The 10,340-nt window shown below is 47.4% G+C and overlaps 1 protein-coding gene across 1 annotated transcript; it reads right to left on the bottom strand.

Moving 5' to 3' along the window:
• Positions 1–2,085: 2,085 nt before the first annotated feature.
• LOC142767368 (endothelin-converting enzyme 1-like) lies at positions 2,086–4,224 on the bottom strand. The gene has a single exon (XM_075868889.1). It carries the CDS (start codon positions 4,222–4,224, stop codon positions 2,086–2,088), a length of 2,139 nt encoding a protein of 712 aa, XP_075725004.1.
• Between the last annotated feature and the right edge of the window lie 6,116 nt (positions 4,225–10,340).

The following is a 10,340-nucleotide window of genomic DNA, read 5'->3' as shown; positions in this document are numbered from 1 at the left end:
CTGGCCAATGACTTTGTGATTCGCGAATGCATTAAAGGTTCAGCGCCTGAATACTTTTAAATGAGGAGCATTTCTTTGTCGCACAATGTCGCGCTTAGGCGTCGGCGGTTATGCTCAACACTTTTACTGTGAATCATAGAGTTTCATACAATAATTGTATGAAACTCTATTATGTGCATGATAGAGTCCCGTGCCAGCTCAGGAAGACACCCTCAAAACTGTCACTCCCTTCCCTCTCTCTCACCTCGCAAGGCCGAAGCAGGCAGCGTCTGCTAATAAAAAAAAATGCCGCCCACATGTTTCCACGGGGTGTAACTCGAGTAAATGCGTCGCATAGTGGGAGGGGAGGGGTATCGCGTGAATTTTCGGGAATGCTTACTTGTTATTTCGTCTTTATTTTATTTTATTCTTATTTACTGAATCAAGTAGAACCGTTCCTTTGCACGTCCAGCGAAAGCCAATCAAAGGTGACCTTGACTGAATAGGTGGATAGCAAGACGGGGCGTCGTCTGCTACGGATACTTCTGGTTCGAGGCCCATCCCTTTGCGGCTTCAAGGCGCCTGCTGCGCAGTGTAATCGAGGAGAAAAAACACGCAATTTGTGACGCGTTTGTGTCAGCTTGTTCAGTGATTGTGTTCGTCAATCATTTTGCGAATCAATGGATGATATTTCACACATTTGAAAGAATGAACCAAGTAGTGGAAATGGGCAAACGCGAAGAACGGTAAGAGGCGAATTTAGAGCGCAGCATGCGGTTATACTTTGAAAGATGCGGTAATATTTTGCAGATCCACCTCGATTTGGTATTTTCACGCATAAACGCTGACCCCTTCAAAATAACTCCCATGTATGGCCACCTGGTGCCAAATGTTAAGATACGTAGGATGACAACATAAGTACGCGTACTCTGCTCGATCTAGTACGTGGATATAGTGTGTTTGCATTGCATATTCTGCATCCACAACTGTCAGTAATATTTATAGAAACAACTGTGCGCGTAAAAGGCCCACGGGACAAAACTACCACTCTATTAATGGTATCGTGAGACGTATAAAACGATAGAAGTCGCTTTTGAAGCAACGAGTAGCATAGGATGCGTCTCTAATATGTCAGGCTTGCAACCTCAAAGTGCCGATTGGCTTTGTTATGTATGTTGATTGCAGATATTTCACATGCATTGCATTGAAACACAATGTTCGAGTGCGTGACGGAACGACATTTCATGTTAACGAAGATGAAAAGGCGTCGGCGATTACGGATATATGGAATGAAACAGATAGTTTCAGCGACAACAATAAATAAATGAATGACTAAAGAAAGCAATTGGGAAACAAGTATTTTAGGAGTAATGATTGGTTTTACAGTCTGAATCATCTTCCTAGCTTTCTTTTTTTTCATGTGCATGCACTTAGAGATTCGTCTCACGGTCGTATGGACTTGACACGTCGAGCGGGGAACACATATTCGCCCTTTATTCAATTGAGTTAAAGCCAGGTTATGTACTGCCTGGTCGCCCGCTCGAAGTATGACCACCCAGCAGTACATAACACTCAAGGGGCAGTCACGAAAACAGAGTATATGTGCCACCACTGACACCATCCCAGCACTCTTGTATAATAAAATTATGTAAAGAAATGAAATTTGCACTCAAAGCTTGCTAAGAAAGTATATACGTCAGTTCACATTCTCTTGGGCTACTGTTCACTCGGGTACGATATCGCACGGGACTGCTTTCAATGACTCGGCTAAGCACGAAGTCATCACAATCGATTCATGGCTGTTGCGTACTGTCCCGGCAGGGATAGAAGACATGACCTCGCGGTATAAACTACTCTCGTCGTGGGACTAGTGATGCTATAGTGCATACGCGCTATATATAGAATAGACAAAGTTTTGAAAAAGTATGTGGGAAAAATAAAACATTACAGAGCTCAAAAAAGCACGAACAAGTTGTATCCGATCGTTGCAGATTAGATTTTGTCGCCCTAACTTGAAAAAATAGACGTAGTCACGGAAAATAGCGTCAAGGTTCAAACGAAGTGTTCGCATTCGCGAGCCCCATCGCAGAGCCGACAAGTGCACGTTCAACCAACGCACCCTTGCTTCGTGCTCATAGGCGACCCAGTTGTGCAATTGAACGCTTTGCTAAAGTCGCCGCTATCGCGAAGCGCGATACTCCAGTCGTCAACACCTGCTGGCCAAGAGTGCTCAGGTCCGTCAACCGTTTCACAAGACTGTAGCATGAGGTAGACGAAAAACACTTGGGTGCTGGTCATGACGCGGCCGTTCATCAGCGACGTCACGAGGTCCTGCTTGGCAGCGTCGCTTTTCCGAAAAAGTCGGAGGGCAACGCGTGCGGCGAGAACGTCGCGGAGCCGCCGCAAGCCCTCACTGTTCGCGCGACCCCGCAGGCACTTCTCGGCACCAGCCAGCCTCGACTGGGACGTTTCTGTGAGCCAACGAACGGTGCCATCCGTCGAGTTGCTCTCCTCCATAAGCATATCCAGCAAGCATCTGCTCAGTCGCGGGGCCAAGCGCGACAGCTGCACGTAGTCATCGTCGCTCCCTTGAAACGCCTGTGTCACGTTGAAGGCGACTAGAGGGACGTAGATGGTCCTCGGGTACGATTCGTACCAGCAAGTAGCGCTGAAGATGGAACGGCTCCATCGTGTGCGCGTTCCCCTGCTCAAGGTATCGAAGAATGTGTGCTGGAAGAACGCCACGTACGTCTCCAGCCCGCGCCGCGTCGCCTTCAAAGCGGGAAGACCATCGATGTAGTTCGCTATAGAAGCAGTGTCGTTGATCCAGCTAGGGCTGACGATATTTACTGCGACTTTCGACAGGATGCGATGAATCGCAGCCTTGGAACTGTCTTCGAATAATGACGAAGCGTCTACCTCCGCAATAAATGCGACGATTGCTTTGCTGACGACTTCGACAATGGATGGCATGGATGCTTTAAGCCGGGTGTCGTGGAATAAGACGCTGTGAACAAGCGGGTACAGGGCTTTTTCCGTAGCACGCACGCACAGCTGCCAACGAGGCAGATCCATTTGGTGTTTGCCAAAGACCATTGTAGTGTAGAAGTTGGTCAGCCCAGCTTCCGGTATAAATGGAGCGATTTGGATCATCAACCGAACTCCCAAGTAATTCATGACGGTGTGAGGTTCTGAGTTTGCAACCATGTCTATGACGTCACTGACGAATTCGGGTAAATGGATTGCGATGTATGACCTCGCACCGGTAAAAATGGACTTCTCGCGTTCTCGAAATACTGCAGTCAGAAATTCAAACATATCCGACCGTGAGTCCAGGATATCGATCTTTGAAGCATCTGTGTTCATCCTGGACTGACCCAGTTTCTCAAGATCGCTGGCGAATTTCACTATGGCAAGGATCTCCACGGGAGGTACGTAGTCCTTCTTGAGCGCCTTGATTGCAGCGAAGACGGCAGCTGTGTACAACCTGATCGCTTCGTTGGCGCCCACGTTCGCTGCAGTAATCAGAAGCTCGGGAGGTCCTACCGAGACGATGTTTGTTTTAGGAGATGCAGCATGAGACGCGACGCCTACGCTGAGCAACGCAGCGGAACCTGACATGCGCAATATATTCGCGGCTGTCGACCACACAGAGAGGCTGTCCCGCACAGGTGGCGTCAGCGGGAAGCCGTCCAGAGACAGATCTGACATCAGCTCGAGAAGTGCGTTCCAGCCCCCATCCTCGATTAACTTGACATTCATACACTTGTCGTGGAGATATCTTAGTGGCCGCAGTATCTTCGAGCTTCCGGAGTCATTGCGAATCGATGTGTAGAGTACGTCCTCGAGGAAGGCGGCGTAATCATCGTCCGTCGAAACCGATGTGTCCTTCAAAGGCGTAGCGAAGCGGCTTTTCCAGCGCCGGCAAACGAACGCGTAGAAATCGTTACATGGGTTGACGTCCCGCCAGGACAGCAGGTTGCTGAGATATACGGCGTTTTGTACGCAGCTGGAGGAGCTGCAGCTCACGCTGTGCCGACCAAGCGCACTATCTTCGTCTCGAGTTGGATGCTTACTTGACGGCCAGAAGAGAAAGCCGAGGAACAACACCAGCGCGATGGCCAGGCATATAGCCATCGAATACAGGTAGCGTTCTGAGGGCGCTGGTTGGTTCACTCTAGGAATGCCTGGCTCGGCGATCGCAATATTGTCTCCGTGTGCCATGTCTGGCAGCATAGGAGGCATCGTACTCTTGTGGCTGCGCGAGCTCCTTGCAGTCGACGCGCGCGATGCTCTTCGACCTAATAGGCTTGCTTCTTTGTTCGACTCCGACTTGGCGCTCACACCGAAGCGGGCAGTTGATTGAACGTGTTCTACGTCACCCTCCGGTGATGCTTTGCTTCCCTTATGATGAAATTTTGAGGAGAGCTTCTTGTTATAATGATGATTTTCGTGCAGCAGCTCATTCGAACTAGTCCTCTCGGCTGTGATTTTGCTTTCATTGTTGTCTGTCTTGCTCGCCCCTTCTCCTGTACAATGTACACGGTCAGCGCTCAGCGCTGTCGCAGGCAGGTCATCGAGAACCAACTTCGACTTGACAGTGTTTGGTGAACCCTTGTCGGGGGTAAAGATCGACGCAGCCGAAATTCTTCTTTTCGTAGAAGTAGCAGCTGCCGGTGCATTGTAATGTAGATCAGACCTAGGTATTTTAGTTACAGAAAACGTACTACTTTTACCAAAAGGAAGATGCGCCGAAGATGGTGACGGCATCATGTTCGAAGTTTGAGAGGGTGTCCTCTGGTTGCTGCTCTCCTTACATAATCCTTCTTGAACATTCATTCCTGACCTCACTTCGCATTTCTCCACGGCGTTCTCAGACACATTTTCTCTAACTGACTGAGGATGAAAGCTCACGCTTAATTGTCTTGTAGAATCAACTGATAAATCATCCAATCGCTTGCGTTTTAACGCTGCCTCGGTAAGCCGATGGTGCCTTTCAGCATGGGAAACTTCATCGGTATCATTAGGCTTAAAAGAACTATGCGGTCCGTGTTCCTTCACCGTGGAGCTTTTCTCCGCATTCGTTGCGCTCGTCGCTTCTTCGATGGATGAAAGGGTCGAATCAGTCGACGTGTCACGATCACCTCCTTTTTGGCTTTTGGTCCTGATAGGACTCTTAAAATCAAAAACACGAGCACCCGTTTTGTTTCTCACCAATCTGTCTTCGCCTTCAGTGCCTGGGGTTTCTTTGGTCTTATGTGCTGTCGACAGGTTTTCGTTTGTGTCGAATGTGAATGAGTGACTCGCTACTGCGTCCTGTCTCGGAGCTTTACGCGGCTGTGCCGGACCAGAGCCTTCACCTCTGATTCCCAAGCTGTCTCCCACACGGGCCGCGGGCTTGAATTCCAACTGTTTCTCTTTCACGGTATTAATTCGGACTTGATCCGCCGATAGCGCAGCTGCGTTTTTTCCATTCGTTGAAGTCAGTCCATCAGACGTCCCTGGATCGGTGCCAGAACTTGAAGGTTTGCTTCCTGAGGGATCCTCGCTTTTCCTTTGTGGCTATAGCTTGTGTTCTGCTCTCGGGGGTAGTGGAACTGCCAGAGGCCAAGGAACCAGCATGCTCTCCGACCAATGATTTCATCGCAGCTGAAGCATTTTCTTCAGTAGGCTTTGGGGAACTACGGTTCACCTCTTTGTTCTGTGGTGCACCTGAACCAAGCTGACCACGGCTTGCTTCATCGTCGGGCTTGCGGGAGACCGGCTCTGCTTTAACGTTCCCGCCTTTCGGTCGGGCCTTTTGTTCCATAGCGACCCGATTCTCCTCGGCCTTCGATGAGGTGCCTGCGCTCTTTTGTTCCACAAGAACAGGATCAAGTCCAGAAGCGGATTGCGGCAAACTCGATGTAGTTCCCCGCTGGCAGAATTAGACGCTTCGCGTACTTGCGCAGCGTGGCTCCCAGGTGTCACGCTGGACGCCGTCTCGGGTCGAGCTTCGCTGTATGCGGCCAACGACTTCACTCTGGACGTGCCATGTTCAGAGTCGGCCTTTGACTTGTCTTCGTCAGTACTGGATGATGCTTATTCGGTAGTGCTGCTCATGCCGTGAAGGCCGTTCCAGCAGAAGCGTCAAAGTGGGAGCCTGTTGCAAAAGCGATTGGCTGTGTGCGCCTTGAGATGATCGTCTCTTGGAGATGTGATGCAGCTGCCCTCAGTAGCGCGTTCACGGCGAGACAAAGCATGCCTCGCGCTGATAATGACGATGATTATGATTAATCCACAAACATCGCTCATACCCACTCAGGGAGATTAGCCAATATTTGATTTTGTAATTTAATTATAATTTGTTTTTCTTATTCAATACCACGTCAACAAAACATATCGCAAACTAGCATTGTTTCAGTAATGCAGTTTCGAAAATACTATAATAATGAACTGCGAGTGTTCGGTGTAAAGAGATTCGTTGCGCAGAACCATTCGCTCTCTGTCGTTTCATTTAGCCATAGTTCGGTGCTAGCTGGTAACGAAATTTTCACTCTTTCAAGTTTGCCTTCGACTTAGCTACTAGGCACACGACCCACACATCACACACGTTAAACCCTCCGTAGGCTCGTTCTGGTACCTCCGTTGTCTCTGTTGCCAACGCCTTGCCAGCTTGGTATCGAGCTGAAATTAATAAGTTCACAAGTGGGTTGCGACGATGAACAGTCAATAAAAGCTGCAATTAGTAACGGGAGCTTAAAGTGCCTACATTAAGCATATAGCAGCTTTGCTGGGGGCAAATGTAAGAACCTACTTCTTTATACCCAATGGGGAGTTTTAGAATAGCGCACCGCGAGCCCTTGCGGTGTGGTCGCTACCACTGCGCATGCGTCGTAACGCGAGTCGGCGTTCGCGTTCGCGGACCGCACGCGAAAAATCCGAAATTGCGTGCGGTGATGGCGGCCCGCATGTGGCCCGCAAGCGCAGGTTTCGAGGCTACGGTGTCGCTGCAATCGTGCGTTCCGGTTCGAAGCAGGGAAAACGCTATACTAAATCTCATACGGCGCTCGCTACGCCCGCAACGCCCGCAGCGCTTGCAAATGGTATTCTAAAGCTCCCTAATATCGGCTTACTTGCTGTTGCGTTACGGGCGGAGTACGCATAGCAGTGCAAGAGAAGGGGTCGTAGTGCGCTTAAGCAATAAAACAGTCGCAGTGCACTTATGCAATAAAACAGTGTGTAAGGAGACAGGCAAGAATTACATTACATATAAAAGGCATTACATAAATCCATGCGAATCTTACGAAACGATATTTGCATATAGTATCTACCGAACGGTCTTTGCGCTTGACGCCATGGGGGTGAAAGTTTTTTTTTTTTCTTTGAAGAGCAACAAGTCCTTTGTGGTAGCAAGAAAAAAAAAGGCTTTTTTTTCTCTGGTTTACTTGCTTATCATATCAGCCAAACTAATCAACGATTCTCAAACAGCAATTGCGCAAGCAATATCTTCACTTCTGTGCACGATTTCTGCATTGTTGAATCCATTGTGCGCATGTGCGCGGAGTTCGGTGCGAAAAAAATTCTTTCATAAGCGAGAACGTGCACGATCCAAACGACACGCATAGAACTGTTTCCCGTTTCTGAGCCACAAAGCAGCTGTATAATTGACTCCCACCTTTAATTAAAAAGCTCTCTTTAAATAAACCATACCGATCAATGCTTGCAATCACAGATGCCCCAGTCTTCCTTCATTTTTTTGTCTTTTTGAGTGGAACAAAGACACTTAACGTGTTGAATTGAGCGACACACTGAACGTAGGACCACGTAGATGTTCATAACTATGCAAATGAACCAAGAAGCCCGGCTCAAGAGATTCATCTTCTACCTACGCAAGTTGTTCAAGTGAAAATGCTAAGAGGGATGATCAGACCCGCCCGAAAGCGACGCTTGAACAAATGGCTTCTCGCGCCAAAATTCAAAAACGGTTCTCGAATGAGAAGCCTTAGATAAAAGCTTGATTTCGTCAAGAATAGCACAGGAACGATTTCGTGTAGCATACAGAAACCAAACGAACGAGTCTCCTTCTATCAGCGTTCCTCAGTATACATCACTCGGAACGATCGATAAGCCATATAATTTCTTCTCGGAACAACGCTTCAGATTTCAAATACCCCCAAAACACGCATTCAACGGGAAGTCTGTGAGTGTTTGCTGAGCAGGGTGCTTTACTGATAGCGGAGTGCATCTCACAGAGTTTTGAATCATTTCGCGGTGTCGCATTTGCATTTTGCTTCTCTTTCATGAAGCGTTTTAAAGTTATGTTCGAAATAGCTATAATGAACCATGTCCACGCAGAAGAAAACACATGCTCGATGACAGAGTGACACCTTTAGTTCACGCGAGTACAATGAAATCCTTTTGACACGTCTAAGACTTGTAGAAGTTATATCAACAATAGCAGTCATGATGAATTCGCATATGACAATAATACATCCACAACGTTAACTTGCTTCGAGGTAAACGTGTTCTTTCTGCCTCCACGCAATGCTTATTTTTTTAAATGTCATGCGCCACAATACGATGACAAAGCGAATAATGTTTGCTAGGTAATCGGCTCCATAACATCACCGACGAGGCAAGTTAGCGCGTTTTACAGCCGTGGCTAATTTTCTTGCGACGGTCTTCGTAAACAGAAAAATGTAGACATAAAAATTGGCTCCGTATCTGCATGTGTCACTGCAAATGTCGTCGAAAGACGATAGTCATGCGTGTGTAGAAAGTTAACAAAACGCTACTTTGATGTTCTGCGCGAGAAAATTGGTGAATTGTATTCTGGAAGCACTGCGTTAGAGAGTCTCGATTCATTCAGCGAAGGTGAACGAGTATATCGAGGCACGTTATACACGAGCGCTATCTGGCAGTTATCTTAGAAAACGAAGGAAGACGTGCGCACGCACGGAGAAAGATGCGCGCCTGTCTCGGAGGCAATAAGGTGTAGAACGCAAAGCGACGGGTAGGTTCATCACTGTGTCGCCTTACCAAAGCGTGTTTCCAACTCGATGCCAGCGCAACGCGATGCTCAAAAACATGCCTTTTTGAGCTTCGCGTTGCACTGTCAGCGCTGCGTGATTAGCGCTATACGGCCCTTAGATTTATTTATGTGTGCCTTCTCTAATATAAAGACACATATACAAAATATTGGCGTGTTGTGTTGGCTCAGATATGTACAATAATTGCTTTTTAATTGACAATCGCACAAGTATGAACGCTGAAACTTGAGCAATATTGGTGGGCGCTGCGGATGGGGTTAGCCATTACCGGGTATCGCTTGGTGCCATTTGGGGTATCCTTACGGTGGACAAACAAACAAATGTGCAGACAGACAGACAGACAGACAGACAGACAGACAGACAGACAGACAGACAGACAGACAGACAGACAGACAGACAGACAGACAGACAGACAGACAGACAGACAGACCAAAATCTTCACATCGTAGTACCCCAAGAAAGAAAAAAATGCCTAATTCATCTTTCTTTCCTTTCCGCGCAAACAACCGTGACAGCGCATCGGTACACGACAAACAGCGCACGCGCCAGCGAAAACACAGCAGCAACAGCAGTAGGCACGGCGGCCTTTGCCCACCGCGCGGAACACCCGACAATAGCACCACCGCATTTTCGTGACGTGTGAAGAAAGTAAGGACAGTTTTCGCCTTACAGCCATCTTATGATACTTAGGTGGATGTATACAACGACGGATAAGTCTAGCATGAGAGGAACATGTAAAAAAAACTGTCCCAGATATGTTTTACGAAAACTCAACCACTACAGTCACTGCTATCATATTTTTTTTTCATTTCTGCGAGTACACCGTTAGATATATCTCAACGGGCTTTGAAATTTTCAAAAAATTAATACTTCAAATGTTGATAATTTGCTTATTGCTAATCATTATCACAATCAAGCTGAGATACTAAGGCATACCTTGAATAGTTAGTTGGCCAAGGTACGCGTTAATACATTCCAACAAATAAATCAAAGCTTTTGCTAAAAGTATTCGCATGCATATATTTTAAAAAGTATCGGACAATTTTTCCGCCGTTCACTCTACTGCTCTTAAGTGTTAATTTTAACCTCAATAATGTTCATTGTCTGCCTGTCTGTCTCTCTGCGGTACATATACAAGGCCTCACGGATGGTTCTCGAACGCGTATACTGACTTTGTAGTGCATGCACCGTAAACTCCCTTGATTATATCAGTTCACATTTTATGCCACGCTAGTAACCTTGCTTACATATCTTCGCGTTGTCGAGTGTTCTCGTCAACAGTCCTATTTTCGCGATATGTTTATAGGCCCTCCCTTTTAGAAACAAACT

Source organism: Rhipicephalus microplus, chromosome 1, assembly GCF_043290135.1.
Source record: "Rhipicephalus microplus isolate Deutch F79 chromosome 1, USDA_Rmic, whole genome shotgun sequence".
NCBI classification, from domain to species: Eukaryota; Metazoa; Arthropoda; class Arachnida; order Ixodida; family Ixodidae; genus Rhipicephalus; species Rhipicephalus microplus.
Note: the sequence above shows the minus strand (reverse complement) of the source record. Positions and strands in the feature narration are given on the sequence as shown.

Coding starts and splice junctions, on each gene's coding strand:
- LOC142767368 (XM_075868889.1), bottom strand. CDS start 4,224: ATGCCTCCTATGCTGCCAGACATGGCACACGGAGACAATATTGCGATC.